Source organism: Ipomoea triloba, chromosome 5 (assembly GCF_003576645.1).
Source record: "Ipomoea triloba cultivar NCNSP0323 chromosome 5, ASM357664v1".
Lineage (NCBI taxonomy): Eukaryota > Viridiplantae > Streptophyta > Magnoliopsida > Solanales > Convolvulaceae > Ipomoea > Ipomoea triloba.
Window position 1 is genome coordinate 25108947 of NC_044920.1, and position 19812 is coordinate 25128758.

A 19812-nucleotide genomic window follows, 5' to 3' on the forward strand; every position below is an offset into this window, starting at 1 on the left:
GGCTAAAAAAACTAGCTCAGGCTTTGCTAGTGCGGGAGGTGTGATTCGAGACCACAATGACGCTTAGGTCGTGGGTTTCGAGTCACAAGCAACTTCATTGTTGAGCTTTGGCGTATGAGAGAGGGGCTTATCCTTGTCAAAAACCGTGGGCTGGAGAGGATTGTGGGTGAGGTAGACTCGAAAGCGATTGTTCATGTTATCAAGGGGGAGTCCGATTCTCGCACCAGAAGCCGATACCTTGATTAATAATTGCAGAGCAATCATGAGTCAGATGTAGGACATTAATATCACCATGTTATTCGGGAAGACAACCAATGTCCTGATTACTTGGCTAACTTGGGGCAAATTAACTACTGGGGGACGTCAATTTTGGATACCCCCTCCAAGGGCATCAAGACCTTGTACCTTGTTGGAGAAATATGCTAGAGGTGTACCCACAAAAATAATCTATTAATTTTGGGACCTTTTAGTCCCTCTAGCGTACAAAAAAAAAATAAAAAAAATGAAAGAAAGATTATATGCCCGAGACACGTTCGATAAGATATTGACAATAATCAAAATTGTAACCTTCGTATACAAAAATTATGTTATAGCATTTTCGGTGCAAGAGTATATGTCTTTATGTTTGATATGAATGACAACAAAAAGTATTATAATGTGAATAAGATGATTTTTAAATTCGAATATTTTAATCGTGGCAAATGAAACGGCAGGATATTCTCCTATATTTTATTAGGCCAACATACATGATACGGAGTAATAGTTAATAAAAAAATAAAACGAGAGAAATACGTGAAATTGATATAAATGTGGGGATCAAAACAGAAAAAGACAAAGATACAAGTCCTAATCTCTCTCTATCTCTCTGTGTTTAAAGAACAGAAGTGCCATCTCTCTCTCTCTCTCCTCCGACTAGTGTGTAGTAGGGCTTCTCTTCCTCCTCCGACGTCACAGTTCTTAATCTTTCTGTTCACGGTGCACATTAATCACCGCTGATCTATCTCGCGCCGTCAGAGGTAAGGTCGTTATCCTACGCCGAACTTCACAGCTCTCTTTTGATCTCCTAACCAAAAAAAACTATCGAAGCCCTAATCAACGCAGGAGGCTTGGCTATTTAATCTATTGCTTTTCGATTCATTGATTGTAATAGGCCATTTTTGATCGAGCATACTATCATTTGATTGCTGATTGGGTCGGAGTGAGTGAGTTTCTAGGTTTTTGGCTTCTGTGTTTTTAATTTTTTGGCGTTTGCTGTAAGATCTATTGGCGAGTGATTTCAGGGGGCGGTGTATAGGGAAAACTTGAGTTAAGTGTCATTTGATGCGTTGCCGTAGCTTTGGATCAGCGAGGTCGATTAGTTATTTGTGTCGGGTTCTGAGATGGCCAATCCTGGCGGTATCGGAACCAAGTTTGTTTCCGTGAATCTGAATAAGTCGTATGGACAGCCTCATCATCATAGTCATCAATCTTCTAGTGGTTCTTATGGGCAAGCTGGAGCTGGACGGGGTCGGCCGGGTAGTGGAGGTGGTGGAGGGATGGTGGTTTTGTCGCGGCCTAGGAGCTCACAGAAGACTGGACCGAAATTATCTGTTCCGCCCCCCATGAATTTGCCATCATTGAGGAAAGAGCACCAGAGGTTTGATGTATCTGGATCAGGCAGTGGGACAGCCAGTGGTGGTAGGCCAGGTAGTGGGACAAGACCGTCCTCGTCTGGTATGGGTTGGACTAAACCTGCTCCTGGTATTGGGTTACAAGGGAAGGATGGCACCGGTGATGCTCAGGTGGTTGAAGAAATGGACCAGACAGGACATGGGGTTGAGGGCTTGAATCAGGAGAATGGTGCTTATATGCCACCTTCAGCCCGTTCTAGTGGGATTGGAGCTTTAGTTCCTAGTTCTACTAAAGCTTTTCCCACATTGGCAGAGAAAGCCAGTGTTTTGAGGGGTGAGGATTTCCCTTCATTGCAGGCTGCTTTGCCGGTCTCTTCTGCGCCTGCTCAGAAACAAAAGGACAGCTCGAGTCAAAAGCAAAAGCTGGGTGAAGAATATTCCAATCAGGCAAGGGACAATTTTGGTTCACTTGATATGCGTCCTCATGGACACTCTTCCCGTCAATCTATTGAGAATGGACCAGTGGAGAGTGGCAGTGAAGGTCATGATCTGGGACGTTCAAGCTTGGCTGATCAACCTTGGAAGCAGGAAGAGTACTTTGCAGGTCCACTGCCAATAGTCCGGTTAAATCCAAGGTCTGATTGGGCTGATGATGAGCGTGACACTGGACATGGATTTGTAGACAGGGGTAGAGACTCAAGGATGGCAAAAGGTGAAAATTATTGGGATAGTGATTTTGACATGCCAAGAACTAGTGTTTTACCACATAAACCAGTTAATAATCAGTATGAAAGGTGGGCTCAAAGAGACACTGAAACAGGACCTGTTGTTTCCAGTGAAGTTAGAGGGGATGCTTATCGCAGGGACATGAGAACAGCTAGTAGGGAAGGAAACATGTGGAAGTCCTCACCTCTCCCAAGAGATGGTAATGCTGTGGAAGCTGTAAACAATCGAAATACTGTTAACTCTAGAACATCTGTACTGAACAAAGATATTGGGAAAGATAGTAGGTATGTTCCACCACAGTTTGGAGAAACTGCTCGGGACGTTGGAGTGACTGGAAATCGTGAGTCCACATTTGGAAGAAAGGAGACAGTGCATGCATCAGAAGGACAGCAGTACATGAATAATGCAAGGGAATCATTTAACAGCAGAGGTTCTGAGCGTATGACTAGAGACCGCTATGGCAGTGAACAGTCTAATAGATTTGGCGTCCAAAATAGTTCTGGGCCCAAACCTTCATTTGCTTCATCTGGGAAATCACTTACTATAACTGATCCTGTACCAAATCTTGGTCGTGAGAAGCGTGCCTTTTTGAGAAATGAAAAACCATATGTTGAGGATTTGTTCACAAAAGACTTTGTATCTGCAGGATTTGATGAAAGGGACCTCTTCTCTGGGGGTTTTGTTGGGGTGATAAAGAGGAAAAAGGATGTGGTTAAGCAGACTGATTTCCATGATCCTGTTAGGGAATCTTTTGAGGCTGAACTTGAAAGAGTTCAGAAGATGCAAGAGCTTGAGCGGCAGCGAGTCATAGAAGAACAAGAAAGAGCTTTGGAACAAGCTCAGAGGGAGGAGGAAGAAAGACAGAGACTTATTCGGGAAGAAGAAGAACGGCGTCGAAGGTTGGAAGAAGAAGCCCGAGAAGCTGCATGGAGGGCAGAACAGGAGCGATTGGAGGCTATTAGAAGAGCTGATGAGCAGAGGAATGCCAGGGAAGAGGAGAGGAGAAGGATGTTCCTAGAGGAAGAAAGGAGAAAACAGGCTGCTAAGCAGAAGCTTTTAGAGTTGGAAGCTAAGATTGCAAAAAGGCAGGCTACTACAGAAAAGACTGAAGTTTCCGTTGTTTTGGAGGAAAAACTACCTGCTAATGTGAAGGAAAATGAGACAGCAGATCTGGATAACTGGGATGAGAGTGAGAGAATGGTGGAACGGTTAACAACTTCAACATATTCTGAGGCGCCTGTTCTTAGCAGATCTTCTGAGATAGGTTCAAGGTCTTATCCTCCAAGAGAGAGTTTTCCAAATTTCGGTGACACAGGAAAATCTATTAATTCATGGAGAAGGGATGTATTTGGGAATGGGAGTGGCTCACGTGTGCAACCACAGGAACATGATTTTGGTCACTACAGTCCCCGTAGAGATGCAACTGCTGGGGTCAGAGGAGCTCCTCGGAAAGAGTTTAATGGAGGGAGTGGCTACATGTCCTCTAGGAGTTTTATGAAAGAAGGGATGCAAGAAACATGCATGGATGAGTTTGGACATCCAAAAGAAGATAGGTGGAACCTTTCTGTGGATGCTGACTCATACAACAGAGGCAGGGAGATTGATTCAGAATTTCAAGATAATTTTGCAGAGAAGTATAATGATATTGGATGGAGGCAGGGCCATTCTCGTGGCAATACTCGCTTCCCTTATCCAGGTCGATCATATCAGAATTCTGAAACAGATGAACATTTCTCCTATTCTAAGTCAAGATATTCTATGAGACAACCTCGTGTGCTTCCCCCTCCTACACTTTCAACCATGCAGAGGAATTCTCTCAGGGGTGCAAATGAGCATGCGGGCACCTCAGATTATGTGGGCAGTGAAAACACACAATCTACTGGAAGTGGAAGTACACAACAGACAGTTTATTATGGTGGCCATCAAGAAAGCAGTGGTGCATCACTGGCTGTTGATCTCCAGCAAGAAAACACTGCTAGAGAAGAGAAGAAATTGAGAAAAGATATGGGTCCAAGATGTGATTCACAATCCTCTCTATCAGTTACAAGTCCTCCAAACTCTCCCCCTCATCTCTCTAATGATGAGTTGGATGAATCTGGGGATTCTCCTGTTGTATCTACTCCAGCAGGGGGGCAAAAGATATCACTCTCTGGAAATAAATGTCATGCCTTGAATGATGATTCTGTTAAAGATGCCACGAGGACAGCTTCCAGTTCTATATCCGCTGTTGAGGATGAAGAATGGACAACTGAAAATAATGATGATTTGCCGCTGCAAGAGGAGTATGATGAGGAGGAAGATGGTTATAGGGAAGAGGATGAACTTCGTGAAGGAGATGATACCATTGACCTGACCCAAGAATTTGAAGATATGCAGCTGGGAGAGAGAGTACCATCTCCTAATTCACACAACTTGGTTTTAGGCTTCAATGAAGGAGTTGAAGTGGCCATGCCTAGTGATGATTTTGAGAGGAATTTAAGAAATGAAGAGAGCATATTTGACAGACCTGATACTTATGTCCGTATCCCTGAGGAACAGGGACCTATAAGTGGTGTTCAAGTTGATGAAAGCTGCTATCAGCCTGCAGAAGGTTCATCTCAGTCAAGTTCACGTAGTTCCTCTGGAAGGATTGCAGAAACTGAAAAAAGTATGCAGGAAGCTGTGATGAAACCTGCTAATGTTCCTCATACCTCAGCTACATCTAATCTTTTGGACGTTGATGCTCCTAGTACCTCCAGTGTCTCTGCTCAGCAATCTCTATCACCAGTTCATAAACCATTGTCTGCCAGTCAGACTGTCCTGCCAACTGCATCTTCTACCCCAAGTCAAGCTGATTTACCCGTTAAACTTCAGTTTGGGCTATTTTCTGGTCCATCCTTGATACCATCTCCAGTGCCAGCAATACAGATTGGTTCTATACAGATGCCTCTTCACCTGCATCCACCAGTTGGTACATCCCTTGCCCATATACATCCATCACAACCTTCTATCTTTCAATTTGGTCAGTTCAGGTATTCACCTCCTATCTCCCAAGGAATATTGCCAGGGACAGCTTTACCCATGCCTTTTATTCAGCCAAGCCTGCACAGTAATTATAATGTTAATCAAGGCACTGTAGGTTCTCTGCTTACTCCACATGCTGAAGATGTTTGTTCTGGGAAGATGGCAGATGGATCATCTCTTTCAATAAATAAACCGACTGGTTTTGTAACGGGTTCTCCTGTACAATCTCATAGAAATGTGCCAGAATTAGGTTCAACTTTAGTAAGAGCTACAGAAAACAATGCTCAGACCCATAAGATAAACTCTGAGGCTTCTGGGGCAACTGATAGTAAACTTCCTGAGGAAGTTGGTTTTCAATGTGAGGATAAGGAGCAGGGTAATGCAGATCTGCAATCATCTAAGGAGCAGAATGTGCAGCCACCATTGCGGATATTTTCTGGTGAGAGGAGTTCTGGTGGATTTAAGGCTCAAGGCTCATTCTCTGGCAACAGGGGTAGGAGGTTCACATATGCTGTTAAAAATAACACTGCGAGGTCATCTTTTACTGCTTCTGAGACTTCTTTCTCAGAGTCAAGTGGGTTTCAGAGGAGACCACGGCGGATAGTCCAGCGAACTGAATTCCGAATTCGGGAGAATACTGATAGGAGACAATTATCTGGCTCTTTATCTGCTAATGATTCTGGTCTTGATGATAAGTTAAATTATAATGGAAGAGCTGGAGGGGGTTTTCAAAGAAGTGGATCTAAGAGAGGTTCCATGTCTAACAAATCCATCAAACACACTGTAGAAGCTGAGAATTCCAAGTCAGCTAATAATGGTTCTCAGAACATGGATTCTGAAAACAAGGCAAGGAAGGACAGTGGAAAGGATCCTGTTATGAAGAACCAGGGTCTATCTAGCTATAATGAGGGGAATTTGAAGAGGAACATATCTGAGGAGGATGTTGATGCTCCCTTGCAGAGTGGTGTTGTACGAGTTTTTAAACAACCTGGTATAGAAGCCCCTAGTGATGAAGATGACTTCATTGAAGTAAGGTCCAAAAGGCAAATGCTGAATGACCGGCGGGAACAGAGAGAGAAAGAAATCAAGGCGAAATCCCGGGTTTTAAAGGTTTTGGTGCATAGAATATTCATCTAATTCATTTTGGAGCTTACTGTTTATTCATTTTTTTTAGTTACATATACTTATTTTATTCATCTCATGCAGCCACCACGTAAACCTCGCACTTCCAGACAAAACATTGCAGTTTCAACGAGCTTAAATAAGGTATCTGCACCTGTGGGCGGAGAAATTCCAGAGAAAACACAATCAGATTTTGTTGCCACTGAGGGGCATGGATCAGCTAACAAGGATGAATCCATGGGATACACTACCAGTGGTTTACAGCCACTTGCTCCAATTGGTACTCCTGCCATAAATACTGGAGCTCAAGCAGATATCAGATCAAACAAGTATGCATTTTCAATTTCTAATTTGTTATGAAACATTAATTGCTATCTTTTAAGTGTAATGCTCATTTACATTTTTTCTCTTCTTTTCTTTTCTTCTCCCAGATCCCTCCATACTCCCACTGCTACAGTTGTATCTGGTGATGGAAGTGATGGAGTAAACATGATGTTCGAGGGCAACAAAAATGGAGATGCAGTCATGGCATCTTCAAGTTCCTGGGGTGCTCCACGGGTTAATCAACAGGTTTGCAAAAACCAATGTTTTAATATGGCTATATAGAATTTGTTCAAGATTTCCTACTGCTGTTCTAAAGGTTGCATCTACCACATAGATGCCAATGCCAAATTCGTAGTTTTCCCAGACGTGTCTTGCATTTCATCCTTTAGCTTAGTACCCTACTTATTGGATTGTTTTCATTATGCTGCTGTTGCTTATTACTCTGTTGTGGTGAAATGCACTGTGTTGTTTAAATGTTAAAAGAGTCTCTGACTCACTCTTGAATAGGTTTTGACATTGACACAGAGCCAACTTGAGGAGGCTATGAAGCCTGTGAGATTTGACGCGCATGTTTCTTCCGTTGGAAGTCATAGTAGTTCAGTCAGTGGGCCTTCCTTACCATCATCAAAGATATTGGCAAATGACAAATCTTTTGCATCAACTGCAAGTCCAATAAACTCTCTGCTCGCTGGAGAGAAAATTCAATTTGGTAAACTATATTTTTAGCAACTATAGCTTTCACCCAGTTAAAATTGTCTTCTGATTTGTTTTGAATTGTTACTAACCAGGTGCTGTTACATCCCCGACAATCCTCCCTGCTAGTAGCCGTGTTGTTTCACATGGGATCGGAGCTCCAGGCTCCAATCGATCTGATGCACAAATCTCCCACAATCTTTCTGCTACTAAGAATGATTGTTCACTTCTCTTTGATAAACTTCCAAACGATTCATCTGTTAACTTACAAGATTCTGAGGCTGAAGCTGAAGCTGCTGCCTCTGCTGTTGCTGTTGCAGCCATTACTAATGATGAGCTTGTGGAGAATGGACTGGGTTCTGCAACAGCTTCAGAAACTAAGATCTATGAAGGTTCAGATATGATTGAGACATCTCTTCTTCCCCTTTTTCTTAGTAACCAGTCAGTCCCAGTTTTATTGTATTAGGCATCTAATTCCTCTCTTTATTGCTATCCAGGTGATCGGCAATTGGGAAGTCAATCAAGAGTGGAAGAACCACTTAATGTATCTCTTCCTGCAGATCTTTCTGTTGAAAATCCTCCAATACCTTTATGGCCACGTTTACCTGATCCCCAGAATTCTTCAGGCCAGATGCTTTCTCATTTTCCTGGAGGACCACCTTCTCACTTCCCCTTCTATGAAATGAATCCTGTCTTGGGTGGTCCTATTTTTTCCTTTGGGCCACATGAAGAACCAGTTGCCTCGCAATCTCAGTCCCAAAAGAGTACTAGTTCGGGTTCCGGGCCACTTGGTACCTGGCAACAATGCCATTCCTCCATGGATTCATTCTATGGGCCCCCAACAGGGTTTACTGGCCCTTTCATCAGCCCACCTGGACAAATTCCTGGGGTTCAGGGCCCTCCACATATGGTGGTCTATAATCATTTTGCACCTGTCAGACAGTTTGGGCAGGTTGGATTGAGTTTTATGGGCAGCACTACCTATATTACTTCTGGAAAGCACAATCCAACGACCTCTGCCATGGGTATTAATGAAGGAGATATGAATAACATGAACATTGCTTCCACACAGCGCAATACATCAAATGTGCCAGCTCCTGTTCAGCATCTTGCTCCTGGCTCTCCACTTATCCCCATGGCTTCTCCTGTGGCTATGTTTGATGTATCTCCATTCCAGGTAAGGGATCTTGTACAGTTGGCTCCTCACCTTTCTATGAAATTGTTCATTATCTGCTCTATGTTAATTTTCTTTCAGAAATTCTTCCCAAAAAGTTTCCCCCTTTCAGAACACTAGTGTCGTCATAGGAAGAGTTTTCTGCCCCTTTTCTGAAAGCCTATAGTTCTGCACAGTTATCTTTCAGATAAACGTTCTACTACTTGCTTGTTTGGTTGTTATTGTTTACGTGCCATTTTTAATCTTGATCTCATTTATAGTTTTTAACATTTTGTCTCAGCCTTCACCTGACATGTCAGTCCAAGCTCGTTGGTCTAGTTTACCTTCATCACTTCACTCTGCTCCTCTCTCTCAACCACTGCAACAAGCAGAAACTATTCCGCCTGCCGCATTTGGTCATGGTCAACCAGTTGATCAATCATTGAACGTCAGTAGGTTCACGGAGGCTCTTTCATCAACTGCATCTGACGGTTGCCCCAAGTTTACCATGTCAACTAATACTCCAGCTCAATTTCCTGATGAACTTGGTCTTGTTGATTCGTCCAGATCTGCAACTGGACCATCTTCTGACAGTGGTGTCAGTCAGGGCTTCCCTGGAACTGCCACAGATGCCGGCAAGAATGATACTCTACAGAATGACATTAGCAATAATATTAGAGACCAAGCTACTAGTGGTTTTAAAGCTCAGCTACCCAGACAGAAGAATGTATCTGCTGCCCATCAGAGCCATCCTACCGGTTACACTTACCAAAGGGGAAGTGGAATGTCTCAAAGGAACGCAGCCGGGAATGAATGGTCCCATCGAAGAACAGGTTTCCATGGCAGAAACCAATCTTTTGGCGCAGACAAGGGCTTTTCATCCACAAAAGTGAAACAGATATATGTTGCCAAGCAAAGCACCAGTGGGACTAAAACTGAGGGATGAGTATACCGGTTCTCGGTTTACAAGTTCTGAACCAGGGATCACATTGCTTTTGGATATCCGGTTGAAGTTTTTGTCTTTTCAAAACTTGATGCTTTGTTTTTGATCATTTCTTTGAGTTGGTTTATAGATCTGGATAGGTGGATGGTGACCTTAGTTTTTTTTCCTCGTAGCAGAGCAATTTTTGTCAGGATTCAGTTTTGGAAGGCTATTGTTTGGCTACTCAATTACTCCTCAAGATTAGGCTGAATTTCATCGTATTCTTATCTCTTACTTGGTAGCCTATATTTAGTCATCATCTATTTATAGGAAAAAGGAGAAATCTCTTTGAAAGCTCGCAAAACAAGTACGAGCAATATTTCTGTACACCGTAATACGGAATACAGAATTGTCTTTATCCATAATGTTTTATGCAGTAATGTTAGTGTATTCTCTTCAAATTATACTCGGCATATTATATCATTTTGAATATCGCTCTTTATACGTACTGCCACTTCTTTTTTTCGTTTTTAACAAAAAAATTATTTTTCATTTATTTTAAAATATTAGGAAAAAATGTCACTTTTGATCCATATTGGAATTATAGCTTCCAGTACTCGAAGAGAAACAAATTTATTTGAATAAAACATGCCATGATTGAAGGAAAGATATTTTAAACTGTGAAGTAATAAAATTATAAAAATCTCAGAACTATGGAACTCTGTTCGTAGTTTTAATTTTAATCCTAGTTTCTATAGCTAGTTCTCCTCATCATCCTCATAAACTCCTCGAAATTTACTTCACCATCACCTGTAATCAAGAAAAGAGAATCCATCAACGTCCAAAACGTTTAGAAAAGAAACATTTCAAATACAAGGGCAGTTCATTTAAAAGGGCGACTTTATTCAAGGAGGCACACTGTAATCAAGTTGTATCATTTGTGTTAGATTGAAAGACTTTATTCAAGGAGGCACACTATAATCAAGTTGTATCATTTGTGTTAGATTGAAACAACACACTCTCGGATCAATGTTTATTAGTAATAACGGTTTTGTTTTCAAAATGGTCATATGTGGCACCTAACTCGTTATGTCAAAAGATTATGTCATGTCAGATGAAAGGAACAGCGGGGAGTGGGGGCGGGGGGAGGGCAAATAAGACTTACGATCACGATCAGCTTCCTCAACCATCTCTTGTATCTCTCTTGCTGTGAAATTTTCACCCAACTGCTTGGCAATGTGCTGAATGTCAGCAGCGGATATTTTTCCCTGTTAAAATGTAATGTTGACATATTCAGTCATCAACTAAAATTTAGCCATGTGACAAAAAACTAGAACCATACATTGTTATCTTGGTCAATAATATCAAAGGCTTTCATGAGTTCCTCCTTAGTATCCCTTTCGCCAATCTTTGCAGTCATCATGTACACAAATTCATCAAAATCAATTGCCCCACTGCCATCCTTGTCCACATCAGCAATCATTTGCTCTATTTGCTGCAATATAAAATTCATATGTAGTGTTAGCCATGTGGATAAGTAAAATACCATGGTTTGGAGTAAGCCAAACTGCTACTCCTTCAAATATAAGATGAAATTAGATTGTGAGATCAAGTTGGTTATAACTCAACACGTGTGAATCTCAGATTGGAAAATTTTCTTTTAACACAACAATTTGCGGGAAGAATAACCACACACTCTGTACTCAAAATGTACTGCTTGCATTTTCCAGGTAAGAGGATAATATGCTTTAGTAAACACATGACTATTGTACTTCAAAGAATACCACATTTTCATTTCAAGACAGATAAATGAAATGTGGATAAATTTAAATTGTATTTTATGATTTTTTTCCCCTCTCTGTATTAGTTTTTTTTTTAAGAAATTAGGGAAAATGAGCAGGAACTTAAATTTTATGCCATTTCCAACTGAATCCTATATCAAAGTTAAAACTTGAAAAAAAGCCTAATTTCTATATTAGTTTTACCTCTTCTGTCATCTCGAATCCAAGGGCCCTACAACAAAACACGTTCATTTGTCATCATCCAATAGGGTTATAGATTAGTATGCTCATATAAAATAATCAAACCTCATTGCAACATTCAGCTCTTTGGCATCAATTGTACCTGTGCAACACTTTATGTTAAAACTTGACTCCAATACAGGGAAAGCACATGTGCAGTCATTTATAGTAAATATTAGGCAATACCAGAGCCATCGGTATCAAAGAGCTCGAATGCTTCTTTGATCTCTTGCCTTTTCTGCTGTGTTAACCCATGATGACGCCCTCTAGGCTTATCCTTTCTCGGCATCCCTCTGCTAATACCGGACTATTGAAGGATTTGAAATACAAAAATGTTTGAAAGAAGCAAGAAGAAAGAAAAGGAATTAAAAAGAGATATATACACCAAGGACATAACACATGAGATTATTGCACATTGCACAAGGATTGTGGCAGATCAAGATAATTATGTAATTCAAAATGTAGAATATGGTCATATTGAATCCTGTAAAGAAATCCACTATATTGGCATCTTTAAGTCTTTTATAAATTACTCTATCAGTTTTTTTTTTTTTTTTTTGAAAATGAAAATGCATTAATCAAGATCAGAACTGACAGCATCTAAGAGAAAGGGCAGAGGGGAAGGCCCCCACTCCTTACGATCAGCAATGAATAAAGCATCCCTAGCAAGAAGGTGGGCTGCTTTATTCATAGACCGTTTAGCAAAGACAAAGCTAACATTGCCAAAGTCATTAGCTAGGACCCTAATATCTTCCATAATAAGATCGAAGGAAGTACAGCAATCTAAGTTCTTAGTTCCTCCAACAACCAACAAGGCATCTGATTCAATATGAGCTTCTTCCACCCCTAGAGACTTGAGCCGTTTAAGTGCCTCGCGGACTCCCATCACTTCAGCCAGCTTAGCTTGATAGTAGCCTTTGATATTCCTTTGCAACACAGCAATGGAAAGTCCTTCGGAGTCCCGGAGAAGAAATGGAGAGCACACATCCTTTCACGATGTGTAGACAGATTGCAATCGGTGGATTAAGCACCCACAACCATATGGAGAGCACACATCCCTTCAGGATGAGTCTCTGGTTTGGAAATGCATATTTGATAAGCAATACCAGAATGCCATCATCATCCGAGCTAGGTAAACAAGAACAAAATCTCTATCTTTTTTTTGGTTTTTCTTTTTATTTTCTGGCTCTTTACACCTCTTTCTCTGAATCTAAGGCACTATCATACATCTAGTTCATTTTTCTTCATTTTCAATTTCTGTTTTTACCTTTCGTTCTTCACCACCAGATAACAGGTAAGAAGTTTAAATGCTCAATAATGGCGTGGAAAACAGATCAGGTATGCCTCATTCCCCTATTTTTCAATTAGACCTAATTTTCTCTTCCGATTAAAGCGTAACAAACAAAAACACGCAATCCAGGGATGAAATCATGCTAAATGCTATAACAGATCCAAACAACATTAGCTAATATTCCTCGACTCCAGTACTCAATCCAAATGTTCCAGAATGCAAACAACAAAAGCCAGGAAAAAGAAAAACAAAAAAAACAAAACTAAACAGCATTGTTTTCTAATGAATATACATTCCATAGTTGAAGCTGTTTGATACAGAAAACGCACCATGTTTTGAAAGACGGATGATCTACGCGGCAGTATCTGCGTCGCTGTCAAGGAAACGAGACGCAAAAATATTGATCTTTGACGTCGTTCTGGGTCCCTGAAATACGGAGTAAATTCCACCGGTGACCGGAAACGCGTTTAGAAGAACAAAAATATCCAAATCAGATTCAAAATGGGCTGGGCCAGGAGACTTTGCTGTTAAGCCCAACTCGTTGTTGACCAGTCCATCCCACTTTGTCATAATCTTTGATTCAATTGATTGACTTGTTATAAATTGACAAATTGATATTTTTCTCTCCTAATTTTAAGTCTAACTAACATGTCATTGTTAATTAATTCATAAGTTCTCTCACCGCTCTTAACATGAAGACCGGTGAATGAGGTAAATTGTAGAATGTGTTTCAACTGGTATACAATTTCCCCAAATGCTTTTACAACATTTGTACACTAGTGCTCACAACAAAGTCAAATTCATAATCCCTTACACGGTTACACCTTGCCACTACTAGCAAAGGAAAGTTTATAAACTAATTTTTGATTGGTTGATCAATTGAATTATGACCCAAACTTTTAACTAATTTCATGAGTTTAGAATATGGAAAGATATATTAATATTAAAACTATTAGCAAAATCAAAATATTTCCCTTGATTTATTATTGCAATAGTCAACCCCAAAAATTTGGCAACAAATAAACCTACCCAATCCTACTTCCAATGGCATGCCACATGACTTAACCATCAATTGTCGATTAGGAATAAAAAAAACTCTAAATATGGAGTATGTTATTGTGTCATTTTTATTTAGTCTTAACATCAAGTGAGTTAGTAAGACATATATTAAACACCAACAAACATTATCCTTCTATCCTACAAGCCTTCAAAAGGTCATAGTTACTAGCTCAAGTGATCTTGAGACAACATTGGAGTAGGTAAATAAAGTAGTACTAAAGTTAAGTCAATTAATACCAAACAAAAAAAAAATTGTCACATTAAAAAAAATAGCATTTTTTTGTTGCCAGAAATCTTAAAATAAATGTTTTTAAAAAAAACAAAGGAAAATTAATATTACATTAAAAATACAATCTCTAAACCTTATCATACAATAGATAGACAAAACAAGGACATCCTCAATCTAGTTAGTTAAACTTCAACTGCTGATCAACTATGAGATTTTCGTAAATCAAAGTAGATAGACAAGACAACATATCTCTTAGACTATATAATTCAATGTTCTTCTCCCAAGACAAGACAACATATCTCTTAGACAGTATAATTCAATGTTCATTTGTTAAGACATACCATTTGGTCTTAATAAACATGGCAAAAACACAAGGAAATACATTATTCTGAGTTTTTATTTTCACAAGCCAACCTTATAACCTATGTATTTAGTTTTACATTAAAATGTTGGATATTGGTCACCCTATTCTATGGCCTTCACAGACATTGTGGAATTTAGGTGAACTTGACAGATATGGCGAACAAGCATCAGCCCGTTAATTACAGACTTTGCCGCTCTTCCCAGGCACCGGAGAGATTTTCATCCATGGTGCGTTCTTGCAGTCAATAGATGGCTTCATCTCCTTCCTACTTGCAGCAGAGAAATCAGTGTTGTCGTCGTGATCCCTCTTTCTCTTCTTCTCTTTCAACAACACACCGAATAACTTCAAAGTCTCTCCGTTTTCATCATCATCATCATAATCATCATCATCTTTGTTCTGGCTTGAATTCAGATCTGCAGAATTGTCAACCTTGTTAAAGGAATCGTCGTGGCTAGACCCAGAGATTCCTTGGCTCATGATGCGGTTGATCTGTTCGGGAACAACCTTCACGTACTGAGTCAGGAAGGTCACCAGCTCCTCGCACTGCTTCTTGGTCTGTGCCAACTCTGAGCTCAGCATCTGGTTGTCTCTCTTCAGCTTCTCGTTTTCGTCTGTCAAGTCCGGGAACTGCGACTTCCCTGGAGTGTCCACTGATCCGGGGTTCTTGGAGTCGGGAGACGAGGTGGAACTCGAGCCTGGTTCTTCCCCAGAGCTCTCTGGCAATGCTGAATTGTCAGCTACTTCGGGCTTTCTGCTCGCAGCAGCTGAAGTCACAGTCTTCCGACGCCGGATGCTGCTGAGTAGCTCTTTCTCCCCTCTCTTGAAATTCTCATTCGCAAATTCCCATTTGTCTGGAACAATCTTTCTGAACCCCTGAAGAACAATACATGGAAATTACTTGGCCAGTTCACAAAAATAGTATCATCCATTTCCCCTTCATATTTAGAGGAAGCTCTAGCCCATTACCCAGACTCAACTTATCAATTCAGACATTTTTTTTTTTTGAAAATATCAATTCAGACATTTATATATATTACAAAATCTATTATAAGAGAGCAACTTCTCTCAAGATACACTGGAGGAAAAACATCTTCCATAAATTGGTTTGCCTGAACTTAGCTTTTCCAAAGTTTCCAATCATGTATGTAATCATTCAATTCTACACTATAAACCCACTGCATAATTCCAAGTTTTCTACAGCAAATCTGGGAACTGTAAAAAAACAAGTTTACAGTAAATAGATGATTTTAACTACATCTCTTGTTTTTTGGTATCCCATTTTCGTTAGACTAATCCTAATCCTAAGCCTCCAGGACCCTGCCCAAAAGCCGCTGGAGGGGGTAAATGCCTTTACATCTCTTGTTTTCTATGTGGGTAAACCAACTTACCAAGCACTTACACACTTTCACCTACCTCAAGGTCTTTGTCTTAAGATAAAAAAAGCTGTCATTATGAAGTTGAAAATAAAGGCTATGGTTTTAGACTTTTTATACTCAATGCATTTGGTGGGAAAAGACACCATTCCTGCTTGAAGCATATTATAATCCATTAATGGAGTCGACCAAATATGACTAATTCCAGATTTTCACAGCGTAACCAGAAGCAAAACCGTCAATTTTATCACCAAAAAAGAACAGGAGGAACTCGCTTAGAACAATTGCAGAATCTCAAGAACTAGATATGGTAGCAGTACTAATAATTAGGTTTTATTCAACAGAAACAAAAAAAAAAATGCTAGAGAATCTGAAATTGATGAAATTATGAGTAAAATATGCAGGGATACTTACATAGGTGTTGAGCTGGCGCACAAAGCTGGAGAAATTATTGTGCTTGAAATAGCTGGGCAGCAAATCCTTAGCGAATTCGGCGGTTTTCCAAACGACGAAGGTGGAGCCGCCGTCGCTCCACGATATCACGTCGTTGGTGGCCGGATCGTCCACCAGCTGGTACGTCTTCATCAGAAACGGCGCCGGAACGGTCCTCTGCGACATCCTCTCCTCCTCCGACAACTCTAATCACCAAAAGAGCAACTCGAAAAAAAAAATCTAAAATCGCTAAACTAAGAACACAAGAAAAATCGAGATTGGAGGGGTGTTTAGAAGGAGAAACTAAAGAGGAGGAGAGCGGTGAGGAATTCCCAATCCCAGCAGTAGAATCCGTAGAGGAAAACGCGAGAGCGTAAAACGTTGATCTTGTCGGGGACGATGATCTTAGTTTCTTCCATTTCCAGCTACGACCATAACTATTCTTCTTCTTCTTATTCTTCTTCTTCTGTCTGCAATTAATCTCTTCCCTTCTCGAACGCCAAAAAGCGGATAGTATATATACTGCAACTACCACTTTCCAAAGCAGCAATGATAGAAAGGTCAAAGAAATCTAAAAATTCATTAATTTTGGGGGGAGAAGAAAAGGGGAAGATGGCAACAGTGATGAGAGAGACGAAGTGTGGTCATGGCGCTTCTAGAAATGTTGAGAAACTCCACCTGCTTTTTTTGCTTTTTTTGTTTTTCAAACATGGCTGCCCAAAACATGGAAAGATTCAATATAATTTACTCTTTTACCAGCTATTGTCTCTCCGTATTTTATTCCAAAATAGATATAGCCCATTGGTGGAGCTCGATTATTGCATAACAAATAATCCAATTGGATTAATATTTGATGCACTTACAGCGACGGTGAAAAAGATAGATGTCACATCATTAACTCAATATTAATCGAGTCCTTTTTGACAAAATATCTATGATTTGTATTTTATTAAAAAACTCTTTTATTTCCCATGAAATATATCTACTTTCCTAAACATATTTATTACTTAATTATTATATATTTAATTTTCTACACATTTTAAATTATTAGATACATTCTTAATTGTTCCCAATTACATACAGTATTATTCCCCCTCTCTTACGCAGTCACGCTCCAAAAATAATAGATACAATATTATTATTTGTTTATTAATAGTATAATTAAATATTTTACTAAATATAAATTGAATTATATATAATTATATTATAATCAAATATTATAATCAAGTTTAGTAAAATATTTAATTATACTATTAATAAATACTAATCATAATTAAATTCATAATATAATTAAATATATTACTAAACAAGGTCGTCAGTAACATATATCAATTAATTTTAATTATGATTGTTGATTTATTAATAATATAATTAAAGATTTTACTAAACAGAGTCGTCATTTATTAATTATCAGTTGATTTTAATGTGATTATGTATTTTTTTGAGGAATGTAGTTATTAAGAGTTAATTATATTTTTGGTCCTAAATTTATATGTGGTAATCCACTTTTAGTCCTTTTTCAAAACGTCCCATTTTGGTCCTATTATTATTGTGGCATGACTATTTTTGGTCCTCTGTCAACAAAATTATTGAAATGTCGTTAAATACAATGACATTTTGATCTTTTTTATACAAAGTGGGTTGACCCCTTATACTTTTATTTTTTATTTTTTTTGAAAAAATTTCATAATTGAAAACTTAAACGCACTTGTATTTTACGAAAATTAAACGATTTTGGTAATGGAGGACCAAAAACGGTTATGCCGCAAAAATACTATGACCAAAAGGAATGCTTTAAAAAAAAAGACTAAAAGTGGATTGCTACATATAAATCTAAGACCAAAAATGGAATTAAATCTATTTATTAATAATATAATTAAATATTTTACCAAACATAGTTGATTATATAATAATGTGATTAAATATTTCACTAAACAGCCTTGTCGTTTATACGGAGTAGTTATTAATAGATTTTAATTATAATTATTGATTTATTAATAATATAATTAACTATTTTACTAAACATATTTGATTATAATATAATTATATATAATCCAATTTATATTTAGTAAAATATTTAATTATATCATTAATAAACAAATAATAATACTTTATCTATTTTTTTTTGGAGCGTGAGGGAGGAGGAATAATACAGTATGTAATTGGGAATAATTAATTATGTATCTAATAATTTAAAATGTGTAGGAAATTAAATATATAATAATTAAGTAATAAATATATTTAGGAAAATAGATATAGTTTGTTAATTAGAAATAAAAGAGTTTTATAATAAAATACAAATCTCATATAGTTTGCAAAAAGGACTCTGACGGTAATAATGTGTTACCGGTATGTATTTGAGTATTATTGAGTATTTGAATAGCGTTGAGTACAGTGTTTCAGTACAATGCTCAATATACAATTGAGTTCAGTGTGTGTCTTGTCTCGTAAGAAGTGTCGTCCCTCATTGTGTGGTCGTGAGTCTTTTTATCCCTTTCAGCTTAGTAACGGAGCATTAATGAGGAGTTGAACGTTCGTTGAACGTTGGACATCAATGCTGAGGAGTTGAATGTTTGGCATCAATGCCTAAGGAGCTGAATGCTGAGGATCATCAATGCTGAGGAGCTGAACGTTGGTCATCAATGCTGAGGAGTTGGACCGTTGCGCATTGATGCTGAGGAGTGAGGTGTCTTGGGTAGTAGGTCATGCCAATGGTTCCGGGTCGGGTACCCAATTACCCTGTCACCAGCCCCCCACTCCCTAGCTGGCAAGAATGGTTGAGGTAGCTAGGGAGTAGTAGCTTGGCACTTGTGCTGAAAATTTGGTATGTTGCCGTTTGAGCATTGATGCTGAGCTGCTGATGGTTTTTTGTTTTCTTTAGTTGCGTCCTCGGCACGAGGCCAGGTTTGGCGTGACCTCGGCGTTGGCCGAGGTCATGGGTCATCGGCACGAGGCTAGGTCTGGCGTGACCTCGTGCCGAGGTCACGATGGACGTGACGGGCGTGACCTCAGCGCTGGGCCGAGGTCACGGTTTTGGAGGTGACCTCGGCCAGTGCCGAGGTCACGATGGGCATGACCTCGGCGCTGGGCCGAGGTCACGGTTTTAGTTTTTTTTTTTTTGCTCAGGGCTCTTGCGTGAGTTCACTTCGCCCATCCGTAGGTTCGGTCAAAGGTCAGCTCTCCTGTCAGGTAGCTAGCGAGATCGGATCTCGTGCCAGCCCTAAGGGACTAGAGTGTGGTGTTTTCGTAGCAAAGCCTTAAGCTTTACCCAGAAAACACCCTCCGAGGTCAACTCTCCCGTCAGGTAGCTAGCGAGATCAGATCTCGTGCTGGCCTTAAGGGATTAGAGTGTGGTGTTTTTTGAATCCAAGGCCTTGGCTAGGCTCAGAAAAACACTCTCCCGTTAGGTAGCTAGCGAGATCGGATCTCGTGCCAGCCCTAAGGGATTAGAGCTTAGATTTTTTATTATTATTTTGTTTTTTAACAAAAT

General features: G+C 39.5%; 3 protein-coding genes across 4 annotated transcripts; 1 reads left to right on the forward strand and 2 right to left on the reverse strand.

Moving 5' to 3' along the window:
* Positions 1-874: 874 nt before the first annotated feature.
* Positions 875-10014, forward strand: LOC116019324. 2 transcript variants are annotated; one of them, XM_031259479.1, is made up of 7 exons: positions 875-6449; positions 6546-6790; positions 6893-7031; positions 7293-7494; positions 7574-7870; positions 7976-8655; positions 8933-10014. In XM_031259479.1, the coding sequence occupies exons 1-7, from the start codon at positions 1380-1382 to the stop codon at positions 9575-9577; spliced, it is 7278 nt and encodes a 2425-aa protein (XP_031115339.1). In that variant the 5' UTR covers positions 875-1379; the 3' UTR covers positions 9578-10014. The 2 variants fall into 2 exon arrangements, with proteins under 2 accessions (XP_031115339.1, XP_031115340.1); XM_031259480.1 differs by having other exon boundaries at positions 7311-7494.
* Positions 10015-10167: 153 nt separating this feature from the next.
* Positions 10168-13328, reverse strand: LOC116019152 (caltractin). The gene is made up of 7 exons (XM_031259274.1): positions 13195-13328; positions 11761-11881; positions 11641-11677; positions 11539-11566; positions 10896-11048; positions 10719-10821; positions 10168-10363 (listed from the first exon to the last, which is right to left on the reverse strand). The coding sequence occupies exons 1-7, from the start codon at positions 13195-13197 to the stop codon at positions 10299-10301; spliced, it is 510 nt and encodes a 169-aa protein (XP_031115134.1). The 5' UTR covers positions 13198-13328; the 3' UTR covers positions 10168-10298.
* Positions 13329-14387: 1059 nt separating this feature from the next.
* On the reverse strand, positions 14388-17016 carry LOC116020587 (heat shock factor protein HSF24). Its single transcript, XM_031261055.1, has 2 exons — positions 16305-17016; positions 14388-15390 (listed from the first exon to the last, which is right to left on the reverse strand). The coding sequence occupies exons 1-2, from the start codon at positions 16506-16508 to the stop codon at positions 14692-14694; spliced, it is 903 nt and encodes a 300-aa protein (XP_031116915.1). The 5' UTR covers positions 16509-17016; the 3' UTR covers positions 14388-14691.
* Between the last annotated feature and the right edge of the window lie 2796 nt (positions 17017-19812).